We start from the raw sequence: 20,332 nt of genomic DNA, 5'->3' as shown, positions 1-20,332 counted from the left end.
TGTTTTTATTGAAGATAATTTTGCAAAAAGAAACTTATTTTGACATAAACTGGTCATTGAACATCCTCTGGCACAAAGAAAGATGACACTTAAAACATGATTTCAGAATTATTTAGAAAGCTAAAAATACAACTTTTTTTTTTTTTTTTAGTTTGAGTGTCACTCTGTCACACAGGCTGGAGTGCAGTGGTTGCTGGGGGCCACCGCAGCCTCAACCTGCTGGGCTCTGGCAATCCTTCCGCCTCAACCTTCCAAGTAGCTGGAACTACAGGCACATGCTACCACGCCTGGCTAATTTTTTATTTATTGTAGAGATGAGGTCTCACCAAGTTGCCCTGGTGGGTCTCGAACCCGTGGGCTCAGGCAATCCACTCACCTCAGCCTCCCAAAGTGCTGGGATTACAAGCTGAGCCACCGAGCCTGGCCACAACTCTTAAGTAGTCTAAATTCAAGTCATTTTTGCTGCCTGGGACTAGAACTGTCCATTTTTCTACAAAACTTTTTTTTTTTTTTGAGTCAGAGTTTCACCCTGTTGTCCAGGCTGGAGTGCAATAGCTTGCTAACGGCCACCACAGCCTCAATCTCCTGGTCTCAGGCGATCCCTCCACCTCAGCCTTCCAGGTAGCTGGAACTATAGGTGTGCGGTACAATGCCCGACTAATTTTTTGACTTATTGTAGACACGAGCTCTCACCTAGTTGCCCAGACTGGTCTCAAACCCCTGAGCTTAGGCAGTCCTCTCACCTTGGCCTCTCAAAGTGCTGGGATTACAGGCTTGAGCCACCATGCCTGGCTATAAAACTTGTTTTTTACCTTGCAATCTATAAAAGTCTTTCCCAGGTGCTTGTGCTAAGATCGATCCACTGTTACTAAGAGCTTTTTCTTTTTTCTCATAGGCCCCAGCAGCTGCTGTGCCTCCCCCTGCAGTAGCACCAGTTCCTACAGGTGTCTTCACAGATATCCCAATCAGCAACATTCGTCGAGTAAGAGCATTACCATAATCTGGAACCAAGGAGTTACTGGGGGCATCCATAGTTTTAAAACACTAACAAAGGTTTTTTCATTTGGGAATATTAGTTGAAAGGAAGTTTGATTTGGCCAATTGAATACTTGGGATAAACACAATCCTTTGTTCTGGTTAAATCTGTTAGAAGGTGCTAAATTATGGTGCATCCTCCATCTTTCAACTCTGGTAATGCTTGAGGTATCAGAGGGCAAGGTGAAGAGACACAGAGCCCTGAATTAGGTAAGGTCTTAACTCAAGATAATTGATTTTTTAATCTCTTTGGTTTCAGGTTATTGCACAGCGATTAATGCAATCAAAGCAAACTATACCTCATTATTACCTTTCTATTGATGTAAATATGGGAGAAGTTTTGTTGGTACGGAAAGAACTTAATAAGGTAAAAGGTCTGGAAATTCCCACTCTCTAAATTTCAAAAATTTTGTCTTTCCCACTGCACATTTACATATTTACCCATGTATTTTGTTACATTATGCCAGCTGGTGATGTAAAATAAATGTAAAAATGCCTATTCAGATCCTTTGTTCATTTTTTCATTGAGTTAATTATCTTTTCATTATTGTGCATAGATCATTGTGTACTCTACATACAAGTCCTTTATGGATATATGATTTGCAAGAATTTTCTCCCTTTCTTTGGGTTATCTTTTTACTTTCTTGATGGTGTGCTTTGAAGCACAGAATTTTTAATGCTGATTATGTCCAATTTATCTATTTTTATTTTGTGTTTTTGGTATCAAACTATTGCCCAATCTAAGATCATGAAGATTTATGTTGCTTATGTTTCCTTATAAGAGTTTTACTGTGGTGGCCATGAGCATACCACTGCACTCCAGCCTGCATGACAAGAGTGAGACTCCAACTCAAAATAAAAAAAAGTTTTATAGTTTTGCCTCTGACTTTTAGGTCTTTGCTCTGTTCTAAGTTAATTTTTGTGGGAGGTCTGAGAAAAGAATCCAACTTTATTCTTTTGCATGTGAGCAGTTATTCACTTTATCCCAGTACCATACTTAGAAAAGATTATTCTTTTCTTTCCCTATTGAATTATCTTGGTGTCCTTATCAATTAGTCATATATGTAAGAGTTTATTTGCGTAATCTCAGTTCTATTCCATCAGTCTATATGTCTATCCTTTTGCCAGTTCCACAGTTTTGATTACTGTAGCTTTGTAGAAAGTTTTAAAATTAGAAACTATAAGTCTTTGTTCTTTCTCAGTATCATTTTGTCTGAGTCATTTGCAATGCTAAATGAATTTTAGGTATAGCTTATGTATTTCTGCAGTGAAGCCAGTTGAGGTTTTGATATGGATTACATTGAATCTGTAGATCAATTTATAGTGTTGCTATTCTAACAATATTGTCTTTCCATCCATGCACATGGGATATCTCTTCATTTAGTTAGGTCTTCTTCAATGTCTTTTATTGATTTTTTTAATAGTTTTTAGAGTGTACTTTATTATTACAAATGGAATTATTTTCTAAATTTCATTTTCACATTGTTCATTGCTGCTGTATGAGATGTACAGTTGATTTTTTTTTTAAGACTAGTCAAGTCAAATGCAGTAGTGAGAAGGGGGCTTAGAGTAGAACAAGAAGTGTGATCTGTAGTGTGATCCGTAACTGACTGAATCAATCAATTATGATAAACAGTTGATTTTTCTATATTGATCTTATATCCTGCAACCTTACTGAACTCACTTATTAGTTCTTATAGTTTTTTAAATGTGTTTCTTAGGATATTCTATAAACAAGGTCATGTCATCTGCAAATAGAGATAATTTTACTTTTTTCTTTTTTTTTTTTTTTAGTTTGCAAAGTATAGTTTATTTAGAAAGTAAATTAGAGAGAGAATATTCACCTCCCCAAGGTAGGGGAGGGGGACCAAAGCTCTGCTTTCTCCATTTTGATCTGTATGCCTTTTATTTCCTTTTCTTGCCTAATCGGCTAGCCAGCTCCTCTAGTACAATGTTGAATAGAAGTGGCAAGATATCTTTGTCTTATTCTTGATTTTATGGGAAATAACTCTTTGACCATTAGGTCTGATTACAATTGTAATCAGACCTAAGATCTGTTTTATCATCAGGTAGAGGAAGTTCCTTCCTGTTCCTAGTTTGTAGAGTGTTTGAATCATGAAAAGGGGTATTTTATCAAAAGCTTTTTCTATGTCTGCTGAGATGGTCGTGTGTTTTTTGTAATTTATTCTATGAGGACATTATTACATTAACTCATTTTTAGATGTTAAGCAAACCTTGCTTTCCTGGGATAAATCCCATTTGGTCATGGTGAATGATTCTTTTTATATATTGCTGAGTTTTGTTTGTGAGTATTTTGTTGAGGATTTTTACATCTATTTCATAAGAGATATTAGTGTGAAGATTTTGGGTTTCTTTCTTGTAATGCCCTTGGTTTTGGTATCAGGCTAATACTGGCCTCATAGCATGCATGGGGGATTGCTTCTTGCACTTCTTTTTTTTGGGGGAAAATTTGTGAAGAATCTGTATTAATTCTTTAAATGCTTGGTAGAATAGACCAGTGAAGCCATTTGATTCTGGCTTTTTATGTGGGTAGTTTTTAAATTACCAATTCATTCTCTTTGCTGGTTATTAGATCTATTCAGAGTTTTTCTTTCTTCTTGTTTCAGTTTTTGGTAGTTTGTATTTCTTTTTGTTTTTTGAGTCAGAGTCTCACTCTGTTGCCCAGGCCGGAGTGCAGTGGCACACTCACGACCACCACAGCCTCCACCTACTGGGTTCAGGCAATCCTTCCACCTCAGCCTTCCAAGTAGCTGGAACTACAGATGCGTGCCACTATACCTGGCTAATTTTTTGATTTGTTGTAGAGATGAGGTCTCACCAAGTTGCCCAGGCTGGTCTCAAACCCCTGGACTCAGGCAATCCTCTCGCCTTGGTCTCCCAAAGTGCTGGTATTACAGGCTTGAGCCACCACACCCTGCCTGGTAGTTTGTATTTTTCTAAGAATTTGTGCATTTCATTTGGGCTAATTTGTTGGCATATAGTTGTTCATAGTATTCTCTGTAATTATTCTTATTTCTGTAAGGTAGATGGTAATGTCCCTTATTTCACTCCTGATTTTAGAAATTGAGTCTTCTCCTTTTTTTGGTCAGTCTAACTAAACCTTTGTGATTGTGATTATCATTTGGTTGATCTTTTCAAAGAACCAGCTTTTGGTTTTATTGAGATAAGCGAAAACTTAAGAGCTGTGAAAGCCGACTTAAAAAATGAAAGAACTAACATTTGGTTTCATTTTTTTCTTTTCACCTCAGGGTATTTGTATATTCTCTTCCCTATACTTTTTTTCAGATTATACAGTTTCACTCTTTGGGAAGAGAATTTAAGAAATTAGAGTTTTTTTTTTCTTTTTGTCTTTACAGATGTTAGAAGGGAAAAGCAAAATTTCTGTCAATGACTTCATCATAAAAGCTTCAGCTTTGGCATGTTTAAAAGTTCCTGAAGCAAATTCTTCCTGGTTGGACACAGTTATAAGACAGTAAGTATAACTGGGAATGATACATATCCATCAGCAGTTTTCTTGTGTTATCTAAATATAACTAGGAGTTGAGGTGGTAAGGAGAAATGGAATACAGAGGAGGAAGTGACTTCCATAGGTGAGACAGTTTGAAAACAACACAAAGATAACTATGACATACTACTGAATTTAATGAATAAATGATTTCTAACTCACCAATTCTGCAGTGAATTCCTGTAATTCATCTCAGTTCTGATGCTGTCTACCTGGAGATAGTGTCAGGTGCCCCAGGTTAAGGGCTCAAATTTCAAAAGTGCTCTTGTGAACACTTGAATAGTAAGAAAATGAAACAGCCTTATTGCTGACATGGAGAAAGTTTTAGTTGCCTGGATAGGAAAATCAAACCAGCCACAACATTCCCTTATGCCAAAGCCTAATCTAGAGCAAAGTCGTAACTCGGTTCAATTCTATGAAGGCTGATAGAGGCAAAGAAGCTGAAGAAGAAAAGGTTGAAGCTAGCAGAGGTTAGTTCATGAGGTTGAAGGAAAAGAAGCTATCTCAATAACATGAAATGTAAGGTGAAACAGCAGGTGCTGATGTGGAAGTAGCAGCAGGTTATCCAGAAAAATCTAGCTAAGATTTTTGATAAAGGTGGCTGTACTCAACAACAGGTTTTCAATGTAGATGAAACAGCCTTGGCCAGCTGTGGTGGCTTATGCCTGTAATCCCAGCACTTTGAGAGGCCAAGGTGGGAGGATTGCTTGAGCCTGGGAGTTTGAAACTAGACTGGGCAATGTAGTGAGACCTCCTCTCTACAGAAAAAGCATAAAAACTTAGCCAGGCATAGTGGTGTGCTCCTGTAGACCTAGCTACTCGGGAGGCTGAGGTGGAAGGTCGCTTGAGCCCAGAATTTGAGGCTGTATTGAGCCATGATTGTGTCACTGTATACCAACCTGGGTGACAAGAGTGAGACCCCAGTTTACACATGAAAAAGGGAAGAAGAACCTAGAACTTCCATAGTTAGAGAGAAGTTAATATACCTGGCTCCAAAGCTTCAAAATGACAAGCTGACTCTTTTATTAGGGAATAATGCAGTTGGTGACTTTAAGTTGAGGCCAGTGCTTATCTACTATGCCAAAGGTCCCAGGGCCCTTAAGAGTTATGCTGAATTTATTCTGATTGTGCTCTGTAAATGGAAAAACAAAGCCTAGATGGTAGTATACCTGTTTAAGCATGGTTTACTGAATATTTTAAGCCCACTATTGAGACCTACTGCTCACAAAAAAGATGGCTTTCAAAAGGTATTGCTCATTGAATGCACCTGGTCACCCAAGAGCACAGGTGGAGATACACAAGGAGATTGATGTTATTTTCATGCCTGCTGATACAACATCCATTCTGCATCTCATGGTTCAAGGAGTAATTTCAACTTTCAAGTCTTATTATTTAAGAAATAGTGGCGGGCACAGTGGCTCATGTCTGTAATCGCAGCATTTTAGGAGGCTGAGGTGGGTGAATTGCTTGATCTTAAGAGTTCAAGACCAGCCGGGGCGACATGGTGAAACCTTTTCTCTATGAAAAATTAAAAAAAAAAAAAGCTGGGAATGGTGGTATACATCCAGCTACTCAGGATACCAAGATGGAGGGATCACTTGGGCCCTTGAGGTCAAGGCTGCCATGAGCTGTGAGTGTTGTGACCACGTCACTGTACCTCAGCTTGGGAAACAGAGTGATGAACCTGACTCAAAAAAAAAAAAATTTTCATAAGGCTATAGGTGCCATAGACAGTGATTCCTCTGACTGGCCTGAGCAAAGTAGATTAAAAGCCTTCTGAAAAGGATTCACCATTTTAGATGCCATTTAGAACATTTGTGATTCACGGGAGGAGGTTTAAATATTAACATTTAACAGGAGTTTGGAAGAAATTGATTGCAACCCTCATGGATGACTTTGAGGAGTTCAAAGACTTTAGTGGAGGAAGTAACTGCAAATGTTGGTGGAAATAGCAAGAGAACTAGAATTAGATGTAGAACCTAGAGGTGTGACTGAATTCCTGCCATGTTGATAAAACTTGAACACATGAGGAGTTGATTCCTATAGGTGAGTAAAAAAATGTGGTTTCTTGAGATGGAATCTACTTCTGGTGAAGATGCTTGTGAACAACATTGGATTGACTAGCATCCATTGACAACAGGATTTAGAGTAGTCCATAAACTTAGTCGATAAGACAATAGCAGGATTTCAGAGGATTGACTCTATTTTTGAAGCAAGTTCTGTGGTTAAAATGCTATCAAATGGCATCACATACCACAGACAAATTTTTCATGAAAGGAAGAGTCAGCTGATGTGGCAAACTTCACTCCAGTCTTATTTTAAGAAATTGCCGCAACCACCCTAACTAGCCTTTGGTAGCCACCACCCTAATGAGTCAACAGCCATCAACATCAAGGCAAGACCTCCTGCCAGCAAAAAGATTGTGACTCACTGAAGATTCAGGCGATTGTTAGCATGTTTTAGCAATAAAGTATTTTCAAGTAAGGTATATACATTGGTTTTCTGTAGACATGATTCTATTATACTCTTAATAGACTACAGTAGTCTATTAAGTGTAACTTTTATAATCACAGAAACCAGGAAATGTTTGTGGCTCACTTTATTGAGATATCTACTTTATTTCGGTAGTCTAGAACAGAACCTGCAATACTTTCAAGGTATGCCTGTACTTAGATGAACAGATCGAAGTTACAGGGCAAGTTCTGTAACTTGTTCATTAGTTCATATAGCCATCCAGCATTTACTGAACATGTACTGTTGGCTGGGTTCAGTGTTGAACAATATTAGAAACACCATCCCTACTGTCCAAGGGTAAGATTTTATTAAACAAGCAGTGTTGTAGTAACAGAACAATTTAATCAAGAAAGTAGTATTTGCTATGTGATACCTTGGCTAGAGTCCAACTGTGCTAACTGATAAGGGTCACACACTATAGTATTAGAGCAGTTTCCTGTGTTTGTAAGTGATAAAAGCCTGCCTCTAGCTAGCTTGGGAAAATTGGGGGATTTAGTACCCATGATCTTGGAGTTTGTGCCTAGAAAGAGCTGAAGTTTTTTGGACGCAGAGCTATGCCTTCATGTAAAGTTTTAACTTTTTTCAATTGCAGAACACTTTAGCAGGTCCCTTACACAGACTGCAAAGAGACTGGATAAAACTCAGGAGTTTGTGAACGTGGATGGGGAGAAAAATAATACTGTTTCCCCCCCCACAAACCTCTGTTGAAATTTAGCATAACTTCTGGTTATAAATGTGGCGAATAGGCCAGGCAGGTTAAGAGAATTGCCTGAGCCTAGGATTTCAAGACCAGCCTGGGCAAATTGGTGAGACTTTGTCTCTACAATAAATAAAAAAATTAAGCTGAGCCGGGCTCGGTGGCTCAGCCTGTAATCCTGCTCTTTGGGAGGCTGAGGTGAGTGGATTGCCTGAGCCCATGGGTTCGAGATCCACCTGGGCAACTTGACGAGACCTCATCTCTACAATAAATCAAAAAATTAGCCAGATGTGGTAGCGCGCCTGTAGTTCCAACTACTTGGAAGGCTGAGGCGGAAGGATTGCCGGAGCCCAGCAGGTCGAGGCTGCAGTGGCCAGGAGCGTGCCATGGCACTCCAGTCTGGGCCATAGAGTGAGACTCCAACTCAAAAAAAAAAAAAAAAATTAAGCTGGGCATGGTGGTGCACACCTGTAGTTCCAGCTACTTGGAAGGCAGAGGTGGAAGGATCACCTGAGCCCAGCAGGTCGAGGCTGCACTGGCCATGAGTGTGCCACTGCACTCTGGCCTGGGCAACAGAGTGAGACTCCAATGCAAAAAAAAAAAAAAAAAATGTGGAGAACAAATAAAATGTTCGTGGTATCTGTGTCTGGTAACCATTAAAATATCAATTATTTTCATATCACACTGTAGTTTCCATATATACCTTAAAATAGCATCTTATCACTACTTAAAAATGCCAGCCATTATCAGACCTGCAACAAGATCTTGTTATTGAGTGAATATATAAACACATGTCACAATTTTGCTTTTTGAGTAGTTTGATAACAATTTCAGCTTAGTTTTTGTTTCATTTTGTTTTTTTAGTAATTTGAGGATTTTATTTTCATTGTTAAAAGAAGTATTCTGAGATAAGACCCAAATACATAGGGGCACCTGGTGGAAGAAAGATTGGGAATCCTTACTTGATGCCAATAAAATATCTCATATTCTGTGTAAAAGAAAAGATTGAAAATTCTATTTTTATGTTCTTCTGAGGCACTGCCACATTTATGTAATATCCTGAGCACTCCTGTTTCTCCCCACAATGCACTTCTTTCTCCCCACTCTTCATCTGCTCAGACCCTGCCTACAGAGAATCAGCTTCAGCCAATGTACTTCCACTCAAAATCCAAGGAGTTCTGGTTGTTAATTCTCACTGAATGCTGAGCTATTTTTTTTCCAGCTACACCCAATGTGTTGGTCAAGGCAGATGACAGAAGAATTTAGAGGGTATATGTGAAATCAACCTACTTGACACATTTCTCATTCATTTTTTAAAAGTGACTCACGCCTGTAATCCTGGCACTTTGTGAGGCCGAAGCAGGAAGATTGCTTGAGACTAGCCTGGGCAATAGAGCAAGACCTTGTCTCTCTCAAAAAAATCACAAAATTATCCAGTTGTGGTGGCACATGCCTGTGGTCCCAGCCACTTATATGAGGATCACTTGAACCCAGGAGGTAGAGGCTGTGGTGAGCCGTGATTATGCCACTGTACTCCAGCCTGAACGACACAATGAGATCCCTGACTCAAAAAGTGTAAGCCTCAGAATAGCTAGGACTACAGGCATGTGCCACCATTTAAAAAAAAAAAAAAAAATGCGAGTCAAGGAGAGGGCACAACAAAATGTAAAAAATAGAGCAGATTTCACTCTGGCTGAACAGTAGCACACTCTGGTTCTAAATTTATTTATTTTTTTTTGAGTTGGAGTCTCACTCTGTCGCCCAGACTGGAGTGCAGTGGCCGCTCCCGGCCACCGCAGCCTCGACCTGCCGGGCTCCGGGGATCCTTCCGCCTCAGCCTTCTGAGTAACTGGAACTACAGGCATGCGCTACCACACCCGGCTGATTTTCTGATTAATTGTAGAGATGAGGTCTCGCTGCCCAGACAGCTGATTTTTTGATTAATTGTAGAGATGAGGTCTCGCTGCCCAGGCGGGTCTCGAACCCGCGGGCTCCGGCAATCCACTCACCTCAGCCTCCCAAAGGCGCGGGATTACAGGCTGAGCCACCGAGCCCGGCTTGGTTCTAAATTTTTTTCAAACTAAATTTCAATATTCTTGCTTAACCTGACATATATGTTCTTGGTAAACATTGTTTTTTATTATTTAGATATATTTTTCTTTTTAAACAGGAATCATGTTGTTGATGTCAGTGTTGCCGTCAGTACTCCTGCAGGACTCATCACACCTATTGTGTTTAATGCACATATAAAAGGACTGGAAACCATTGCTAATGACGTTGTTTCTTTAGCTTCCAAAGCAAGAGAGGGAAAACTACAGCCACATGAGTTCCAGGTAACGTACCAGTTACTTCTGAGTTTTAAGACTTGCAGGTTATTTTTGAGTTTGGCATAATGCACTTATTGCATTTTTCATCTTTTGATTCTGCCACATAGTCTTACACAAAGTCCTGAAAATAAAGAAAAATTGAATCATGTATCAAAAGCTGAAAATAAGACATTTTTTCAACTGACTTCTGTTTATATTGTAATGGTTGCGTATCTTCAGTAATGGGTGTTCCATTCAGGCTTTTCTTAAATTATTACTTAAAGTCTTTCCACAGAACATTTGTCTTGTTTTCTGATTTATGTTGATGGGTAATTAGTATGATCTATTTTATTCTTTTTTTCTCTAGGGTGGCACTTTTACAATTTCCAATTTAGGAATGTTTGGAATTAAGAATTTCTCTGCTATTATTAACCCACCTCAAGCATGTATTTTGGCAATTGGTGCTTCAGAAGATAAACTTGTTCCAGCAGATAATGAAAAAGGGTAAGTGCCAAAATGGAGAGAGAGTTGTAAGTTCGTTTTTATTACATTATATACTCTGGGTATCCTTGGGGGATTGACTCCAGGATCCTTCTTGAATACCAAAATTCACAATGCTCAAATCCCTGGTATAAAATGGTGTATTTACACGTAATCTACACACATCCTCCTATATACTGTCAGTCATCTCTAGTTTACTTGTAATGCCTAATAAAATGCCTGTACAACACTTCATTCACATGGATTCAATATAGTCCCAGCACGCAGCAACTTCATGTTTTGCTTTTTGGAACTTTGTGGAGTTTTTTATTTTCTGAGTATTTCGAACCACAGTTGGTTAAATCCATGGATTCAGAACCCATGGATGTACAGGGCTAACTGTACTTGTTTTTTTTGTTGGTTTTTTTTTTCTTTTTTTTCTTGTTCTGTCATTCAGACTGGAGTGCAGTGCTGCAATCATAGCTCACTGCAGCCTCCCATTCCTGAGGCTCAAGTGATCCTCCTGCTTTAGGCTCCCGAGTAGCTACGACTACAGTCGTGTACCACCATGCCTTGGCTATTTACTTATTCATTCATCCATTCATTCCTGGCCTCAAGTGATCCTCCTGCCTTGGCCTTCCAAAGCGCTGGAATTACAGGTGTAAGCCACCATGCACAGCCTGTACTTGTTTTTGAATCTAAGTTTTTGTTTGTTTGTTTGTTTGTTTGCGTTGGAGTCTCACTCTGTCACCAGACTGGAGTGCAGTGGCCGCTCCCGGCCACCGCAGCCTCGACCTGCTGGGCTCCAGCGATCCTTCCGCCTCAGCCTTCCAAGTAGCTGGAACTACAGGCGTGCTCTACCACACCTGGCTAGTTTTTGATTTATTGTAGAGATGAGGTCTCACCAAGTTGCCCAGGCGGGTCTCGAACCCACAGGCTCAGGCAATCCACTCACTTCAGCCTCCCAAAGGTGCGGGATTACAGGCTGAGCCACCGAGCTCCGCTGAATCTAAGTTTTATAGATATTTATTGGAATTGTATATTGGATCGTCAAGGAGAATCAGATGTACATATTAAATGAAATTTCTTGGGGCAGCAACTTTTTTGATTTTACTAAGTATGGTTAATCCTATTTGAGATGGGAAGCCTTATTTGCTGTAAGTTAGGTATCAATACACTTTTTCTTTTATTTACTTTTTGATTTGGAATCTCACTCTGTCACCCAGGCTGGAGTGCAGTGGCACGATCATGGCTCACTGCAGCCTTGACCTCCTGGGCTTAGGCAATCCTTCTGCCTCAGCCTCCCAAGTAGCTGGGACTACAGGCACATGCCATCATGCCCAACTCATTTATTATTATTTTTTCTTGTAGAGACAAGGTCTCACTATGTTGCCCAGGCTAGTCTTGAACTCCTGGGTGCAAGCAGTCCTCCCATCTTAGGTTCCCAAAGTGTTGGGATTACATGTGTGAGCCACTGTGCCTGGCCACTATTGGTCTTGAAGAGTCATATAGTAAATATCTTAGGCTTTCTGGGTTGTATGGTCCCTATTGCAAATATTCTACCATTGTAGTGTGGAAGGAGGTATAAACAATACACAAATTAATTGCTGTAAACCTTTATTAATAAAAACAGGCAGAGGGCAGGATTTGGCCCATTATCCACCCATGCTCCAGGTATCTAGTTTGTTACTCCAAGCTATTATTTGAGCTAAAGGTATAGGGAACATGAAGACTTGATGGAAAATTGTATTACCTGACTGGGATTATAGGGTAGGAGTCAGCATCTGGGTGTTTACTGACTAAAATCCAGTGTTTGCTTTCATAATACCTAATAATGTTTTCATCTTCTAGGTTTGATGTGGCTAGCATGATGTCTGTTACACTCAGTTGTGATCATCGGGTTGTGGATGGAGCTGTTGGAGCCCAATGGCTTGCCGAGTTTAGAAAGTACCTCGAAAAACCTATCACCATGTTGTTATAACTAACTCAAGAATTTCTAAACTCTCCCAGGTCACATTGATTTGTTTGTTCTTATCAGGATATTTATATGTTATTAAAACAGGTGGTTTTTTCATTTTAAAGTTAACCAGTTGTTTTTATTACTGAGTCTGTCCAGATAAGATATTTGTAATGGGCATTACTGAATTTTTTAGATGCCAATTACACCCAAATGTTTTAAGCTTCCTAGTCAAGGGACATGTGACCTAGCCCTTTGGTGATAAGTACTTCCACTAGGAAATGAAGGATAGGTAGAATTGTGGTTCCCTAAAGACAGGTACATAAAAGTAGATGAAACCTTGAAGTTCTGGAACTTAGTTGCCTAAAATGTTCTGCTTAGATGAGAGGAACAAGAAGCCAGAGAAATGACTTCTCTTAGGGGAAAGGTATGGATTCAAGCTTGAGTTTAGAATGTAACCCTGGTTAAATTTTTCTGTTACATTATCATGGATGGGAAAGGTAGAGAACTTCAAGGAAAATTAATAAATAGTGAAATTTTAAAAGTTAATATTTTCTTAGACCTCTTCAACCAGTTATTTGTTTATTTTTCTATGAATCCCTAAATAGTTGGTTTCCCCTCTTGAGATAATCTAAATATAAACCAGCTACTTGGTATAAAATGAGAATTTGTGTGGGTGTTTATTTAAAACAACTTAAATGTGTAATTCTGATTACAGAATTCTACAGTTACTTCCAAATAAATGAACATGCTTATAGAATTTAACAGAAGTTGTGAATGTAAAATTCCCCCTCTAAGATTTACTTGTAGTTGATTGCATATGAACCTAATTACAAGAATTTATTACTCCAGTAACTCTGGAAAATACTGTCAAATAACTATGGAATATATATGGAATAAATGTACATATGTAAAATATGATTATTAGAGTTGAATATGTGCCAAAGTCCGTTTATCACAAAGTCCTGTCTCAAAAGATGAGGTGGCGAGGGATACATGGGTAAACAGTTCGGAGTGCTAAAAAATGCTGGAAGAAATGGTAATTTCTGCTTGGTTAAAGCAAAAGTAGTTAAATGTGCATTAAAAAGGGTTCTGTGTCTTTCTACCCCAGCATTATCTCATGTAACATAAGAAAGTCCTAAAGTCCTATTGGAGAGAAAAATTAATTAGGCCACTACCTTATCAGCCTAAATATGTTTCTATTTTGTTACATTTTGCCTTTCTTTTGGAAGGAAGGAAGAAGTGATATTTAGGATAATAAAAATGGGTTGGGAACATTTCACAATTCCATACTTTATATTAATGTGTTTTCATAAATGTTTGGAATTATTTATGACTATTTAAAACAAATATGACCAGTGCTTCCCTGTATATGTAGTATGTGGAGGTATCCCCTGAAATTTGCTGTGTTTGAGTGTTGAATCTATTTCTAAGTGTTCATTATTACATGGTGCACAAGTGACACTCCATATATTCCACAGCCATTTACCTTGCTGTATTAGTATAAAAGCAATTTAGTTCATTAATCTGACTTTTTAGCAATTTTAGGTTGAGAATTATGCAAAAGAAACAACCTTATCACAAGGGACCATTATTATTATTCAAATCTGGTTCAAACATTTAAAAACTTCAAAGATAATTTATTATTTGCTAATGCTTATGGCTCTATTGTTCCCTTGAAAGAAAAATAAAAACATTTGCCTTCTAATAAAAATTGTTTTGAGCTAAAGGTTAACTAAGCTATAGTCTAAATCTCAATTCAGTCTATTTCTCTTACCAAAAAATGAAAGAAAAAAGTTAGTTTTTGGTTCATTTTAAGATAATTTAAAAATTAAACTATATGTCTTCAATATGTCTGGTCTATTTTTTGATCTGTTGGTAATTATTTTCACATTTATTTAGATTCAGGTACAGCCATGTATGTAAAAGTACAGATAAATTTTAAGTTTATATAATTGGTAAAATATGGACCGAGTTTAGGAAGCTATAATCTCACTTGAAGCTCAAGGAGTTACTGAAGCATCCCATGTTGGAGTGGCACTGATTTCCAAGATGAGAAGTGTGGCCTGGCTCAGTTAGATAATATACTTCCAATTCTGAAGCTTGTGAGTGGAAGTGAGGGTATCCTAAGGCATGGTCTACAAAAAGATTAAACTAGTATGTGAGAGATGACAGAAATATCTTGCCAGGAATAGTCATCACATAGTAATGCACAAGTCCTAAAGTACATGGGGAAATCATAATCACTTGTGATAAGTGATCTGAAACCAAGTTTGTAGAAAAATCTGTTCTCTAAGTAAAGGAAAATTAGTGTCCATCTCAAAAAAAAATCTTAGTAAGATTCCAGTTTAAACCAGTTTATGATTATTAGTTCAAGCCCTTCCTGGGCAACATTTTTGCCTTTTCTAGGGAGTCAAAAGTAGAACTGTTTTTACTAACCCTTTGCACTCGGATGGAGCGGCCACTGCATTCCAGTCTGGGTGACAGAGTGAGACTCCAACTCAAAAAAAAAAAAAAAAAAAAAAGTTTGCTGGTGATTGCAGGACAAATTTATGCCAGGACAGGATTTCTGAAAAATGTATGTTTCCTTGAAATTTTTCATTCAAATTGTAAGAAAAAGCAAATAAAGATAGAATATATACTGAGATATACATTAAAAAATATATCAGCTGGTGTTACGTAGAATGTGTGAAGTGCTTTCGGCAGTTTTGCTGACACTTCTTTGTAACAGAAGGTAGCGATAAGGAGCCTTTGTATAAAAAAGGCAGCTGTGGGTATACCCTTTGTATCATATGGCCTAACTTGAAAAGATAGGTAAGCAAGTTACTGTAACTTTAAAGAGACTTTCAGAGTTGAAGGCAGACCATATTGAACTATCAGCACAGAGATATAGTCTACCTGCAATATTTTCTATCGGAAAAGTAAAATTGTTTTGATAAACTTCATTTTGTGATTTTATAATTTACAATTACAACTTTCTATTCATTTAGTTTGCAGAACCATGGCAAAACAAAAAAAAGTGAGTTATAAGCAGCAGCAAAGATGAGTTAGACTTGTATTTTTTTTTTTTTTTTGAGTTGAAGTCTCACTCTGTCGTCCAGGCTGGAGTGCAGTGGCGGCTCCCGGCCACCGCAGCCTGGATCTGCCGAGCTCCGGCGATCCTTCCACCTCAGCCTTCCAGGTAGCCGGAATTACAGGCATGCACTACCACGCCCGGCTGGTTTTTTGATTTATTGTGGAGACGAGGTTTCACCAAGTTGCCCAGGTGAGTCTTGAACCCGGAGGCTCAGGCAATTCACTCACCTCGGCCTCCCAAAGCGTGGGATTACAGGCTGAGCCACCGAGCCCGGCCAAGTTAGACTGCTATACAGATAAGTTAGAAAAAATAAACATTGACGTGGAAGAAAACGTTAATAGTAATAGTGTTATCCCACGAAAATGGGCTAAATGTAATAGAGATAGTGATGAAAGTTTTAGTAGTTTTAAAGCAGTAGAAGATAATGTATCATTAAGTGAAGAATGGGAAGATGTTACAGAAAAAGATCCTTCAGGGAGAATAAATTTTATTGTACATCCTCAAACAACAGTACCACAAATAACAAGTAAATAAGAGAACCGACTATTTTACTCTGTTTTACAGACGAGTTAGTGGGTACTGTAATAAAATAAATTTTTATGAGGAGGAGAAAATAAGGAAAAGCAGCTGTCACACAAATGGATTTGGCATAAGTGACATGATGTTGATCGACAAGAATGTATAGCTTTTATCACAGTTATCCTAAATGGAATAATTTTAAGTACCAAGAGTACTTTGCAAGAGTACTTGTCAACTGCTTTCAATAGTAAAATACTGTACAAACATTCAGTAAAGGGTTATGCATATCTTGTGGATGCTTCATTTGAAGACACCTGTGTAGAGTGATGGGCCAATCAGAACTCCTATTCAAAAGGCCAATTATCTGGAAAACATTGATTCAAAATTTTCACAATATTTCATACCAGATCAGGCAATTTATGTTGATGAATCCGTTGTTCCATGTAAAAGGCAAATATTTATAGCATACAATCCAAATAAGCCTACCAAATGTATTTATGCACTAGCTGTTTTTTCAATACTTCCCTATTATGGCAGCATAACATCCGAAAACATTCGACCTACTCTTCCAGTAAGCACTCAGAATTCCATTTCATTTATAAAAAAAGTTGTTGGGCTGGGCGCGGTGGCTCACGCCTATAATCCCAGCACTTTGGAGGGCCAAAGTGAGATGACTGCATTAACCCACAAGCTGAAAACCAGACTGGGCAAGTTGATGAGACCTCTTCTCTACAGTAAATCAAGAAAAATTAGCCGGATACAGCAAGCCAGCCTGTGGTTCCAGCTACTTGCATGGCTAAGGCGAGAGAATTGCCTGAGCCCAGCAGCTTGAGGCTGCGGTGGCTGTGAGCATGCCACTGCACTCCAGCCTGGCCAACAGAGTGAGACTCCAACTCAAAAAAAAAAATTTTTTTTGGAAAAAGTTTCCAATGCAGCAGGATACCACATGTTTACTGACAGATATTACACTAGTATTGTCCTAGCAGAAGAGCTAGCTACTAAAGATAAAGTCAACCGAATCAAATCAGCAATCAAAATTAAAGTTAACAGGTAATACCAACACAAATTAAAAAGCTAAAATTTTTTTTTTTTTATTGTGAAGTTGTGGGGTACAGTTAAAGGTTAGGTATACAATTGCGTTTCATTCAGGTACCCTGTTGATATGGGGTGTTTCCCCGTTCCCAGACAGATATTTGCTACTGTTAATCCCATCTCCCTCCCCCCACCATAGTTTCCCAGTACGGTCAGTCATTTTCGTATAGTATTGCATTGGATGTTTAAGGTCCATTGTATGAGTGAGAACATGTGATACTCGGATCTTTGTTTCTGTGAGAGGTCACTCAGTGTTATAGACTCTAGTTCCATCCAGGTTGCTGTGAAATTCATGATTTTGTTCTTTTTTATGGCTGCGTAGTATTCCATCGTGTATATGTACCACATTTTTTTAATCCAGTCCTCTTTTGACGGGCAGCATGGCTGTTTCCAGGTTCTTGCTATTGTGAACAATGCTGCGATAAACATGCGTGTGCAGGTATCTTTTTTATAGAGTGATTTGTGTTCTTCAGGATATATTCCCAGTAGGGGGATTGCGGGGTCAAAAAGGAGGTTGGTATTTAGAAAAGCTAAAATTTTTAATGCAAAAAAAAAGTATATAGGAAAAATAACCGTATGCTTCTTGTGGAAGGACAAAAGGATCATTACAATTCTCAGCGCTTGGAGTCATGCCGGAATGAAATCGACCACAAGGACATTACATGGTGGAAATAGTATTTCAGTGAAAAAGCCTGAAATGAGGCTGGGCTCGGTGGCTCAGCCTGTAATCCCATCACGTTGGGAGGTCAAGGCGAGTGGATTGCCTGGGTCCGCGGGTTTGAGACCAGTCCGGGCAACCTGGTGAGACCTCGTCTCTACAATAAAATAAATAGCCGGGCATGGTAGTGCACATCTGTAGTTCCGGTTACTTGGAAGGCTGAGGTGGAAGGATTGCTGGAGTCCAGATGGTTGACGCTGGGTGGCTGTGAGCGTGCATGCCACTGCACTCCAGCCTGGGCAAAGGAGTGAGACTTCAACTCAAAAAAAAAAAAGTCTGAAATGATGCTCAATTCTATTGCAAATATGACCGGTGTGGATCATGTGGATCAATATGTCTCTACATATTGTTTTTTGTCAAAATATTTAAAATGAAGGAAATTATTCTTCTGAGGACTAGAAATATGCCTAATTAACTCCTATATACTGTACCAAGCATTAAAAAAAAAAATGTCCTTCCACATCGTCTTTGGACAACAGACTGGACATTAAATTACATATTATTAATGTGGGAGGAAGAAACCGAGATTGCATTGTCTGCTCAAATAGAAAACACCAGATGGAAGAAGTCAAACAAATTACTATTGCACACATGTATCGATGAACCTGCAATGCATGTCAGTGAGTTTCACACATTACCACACAGAAAAATAACAAATATAAAATTTTGATTTTTTTTGTCAAATAGTTTCCTCAATTCCATTATAAGCCAAATATCATTACAATAAAATAATTGGTTCCGAGCCGGGCTCGGTGGCTCAGCCTGTAATCCCAGCACTTTGGGAGGCTGAGGTGAGTGGATTGCCAGAGCCCGCGGGTTCAAGACCCGCCTGGGCAGCGAGACCTCAACTCTACAATAAATCAAAAAATCAGCCGGGCGTGGTAGTGCGCGCCTGTAATTCCGGCTACTCAGAAGGCTGAGGCGGAAGGATTGCCGGAGTCCAGCGGGTCGAGGCTGCGGTGGCCGGGAGCGGCCACTGCACTCCAGTCTGGGGGACGGAGTGAGACTCCAACTCAAAAAAAAAAAATAATAATAATAATAATAATTGGTTCCAGTGCTTTACTATTTAATATGAAGTGATTCGTTCTTCCCTATTTCCTAAAAAAGTGCAGTCGAGGTGCCGGTAGGTGATCTGTGAGATGTCTCTGAGTGCAAAGGGTTCATATAAAATCCATTGAAATAACATGATGGCCAGGCGCAGTGGATCACGCCTGTAATCCCAGCACCTTGGGAGACGGAGGCAAGAGGATTGCCTGAGCCCAGGAGTTTGAGACAAGTCTGGGCAACTTGGTGAGACCTCATCTCTACAATAAATCATAAAAATTAGCCAGCCGTGGTGGCAGGCACCTGTGGTTCCAGCTACTTGGAAAGCTAACGCAGAAGATTCTCCTGAGCCCAGTAGGTCGAGGCTGCATTGGCCATGAGCGTGCCACTGCACTCCAGCCTATGTAACAAAGTGAGACGCTGAGTCAAAAAAATAATGAGTGAGAATACTTTGGAGAATAACTAAAATGTAACTTTAACACTTTAAGCGTATTAGATCTTGATGTGTTTATCAATGAGTATGTAGATACTGATATAAGTAGCACCTGAGTGCAAGACTAGAGATTCAGTTCTCTGTTTAGGCAGGAGGAGTTTCTAGGAAATACTCGTACATTTTGGCTGTGATTTTGTGGAAGGAAAGAGGGTGAAGACAATCCAATTTTTTTTTTTTTTTGAGTTGGAGTTTCACTCCGTCGCCCAGACTGGAGTGCAGTGGCCGCTCCCGGCCACCGCAGCCTCGGCCTGCTGGGCTCCAGCGATCCTTCCACCTCAGCCTTCCGAGTAGCCGGAATTACAGGCACGCGCTACCACGCCCGGCTGATTTTTGGATTTATTGTAGAGATGAGGTCTTGCTGCCCAGGCGGGTCTCGAACCCGCAGGCTCAGGCAATCCACTCACCTCAGCCTCCCAAAGGCGCGGGATTATAGGCTGAGCCACCGAGCCCGGCTAATCCAAATTTTTTTGAGGGCTGAGAATATAATAGGTATATTAGTGTTATGGCATGATACAGTTCCAGAAATTACAGAAGATAAATTATCCTATTGCTACTATAATCCAGACCAGGTCTAAGTAAATTATATTTGTTTTTCAATGTCACATATCAATTATTTCTATTATACATAGCAACATTAGTTTCTAAAGGTACAATTTTTTTAAATTAGTAAGGACTTTCTTTATAGACCTGTATTGAACTAGAAACTGATAATTATAAGGAAACTCTTATCTAGAAAAGATAACTTAGGCATGGTGATTCGATGCCTTTTTTTTTTTTTTTTTTTTGAGTTGGAGTGAGTGCAGTGACCGCTCCCAGTCACCGCAGCCTCGACCTGCCGGGCTCCAGTGATCCTTCCACCTCAGCCTTCCGAGTAG

General features: G+C 39.3%; 1 protein-coding gene across 2 annotated transcripts in view; it reads left to right on the top strand.

Moving 5' to 3' along the window:
* DLAT (dihydrolipoamide S-acetyltransferase) overlaps positions 1-12,644 on the top strand; it is a 30,369-nt gene extending 17,725 nt beyond the window's left edge. For both annotated transcript variants that reach the window (XM_008065583.2, XM_021716288.1), the window contains exons 9-14: positions 896-982; positions 1,295-1,402; positions 4,413-4,528; positions 9,943-10,105; positions 10,446-10,582; positions 12,410-12,644. In XM_008065583.2, coding sequence (XP_008063774.1) covers positions 896-982; positions 1,295-1,402; positions 4,413-4,528; positions 9,943-10,105; positions 10,446-10,582; positions 12,410-12,539 — 741 coding nt within the window. In that variant the 3' untranslated portion in view covers positions 12,540-12,644. The remainder of the gene's footprint in view (positions 1-895; positions 983-1,294; positions 1,403-4,412; positions 4,529-9,942; positions 10,106-10,445; positions 10,583-12,409) is intronic.
* Positions 12,645-20,332: the final 7,688 nt, after the last annotated feature.

This window comes from Carlito syrichta, unplaced genomic scaffold, assembly GCF_000164805.1.
Source record: "Carlito syrichta isolate Samal-C Ts95f unplaced genomic scaffold, Tarsius_syrichta-2.0.1 Scaffold308670, whole genome shotgun sequence".
NCBI lineage: Eukaryota > Metazoa > Chordata > Mammalia > Primates > Tarsiidae > Carlito > Carlito syrichta.
The sequence above is the reverse complement of the archived record's forward strand: the minus strand, read 5'-3'. Positions and strand labels throughout refer to the sequence as shown.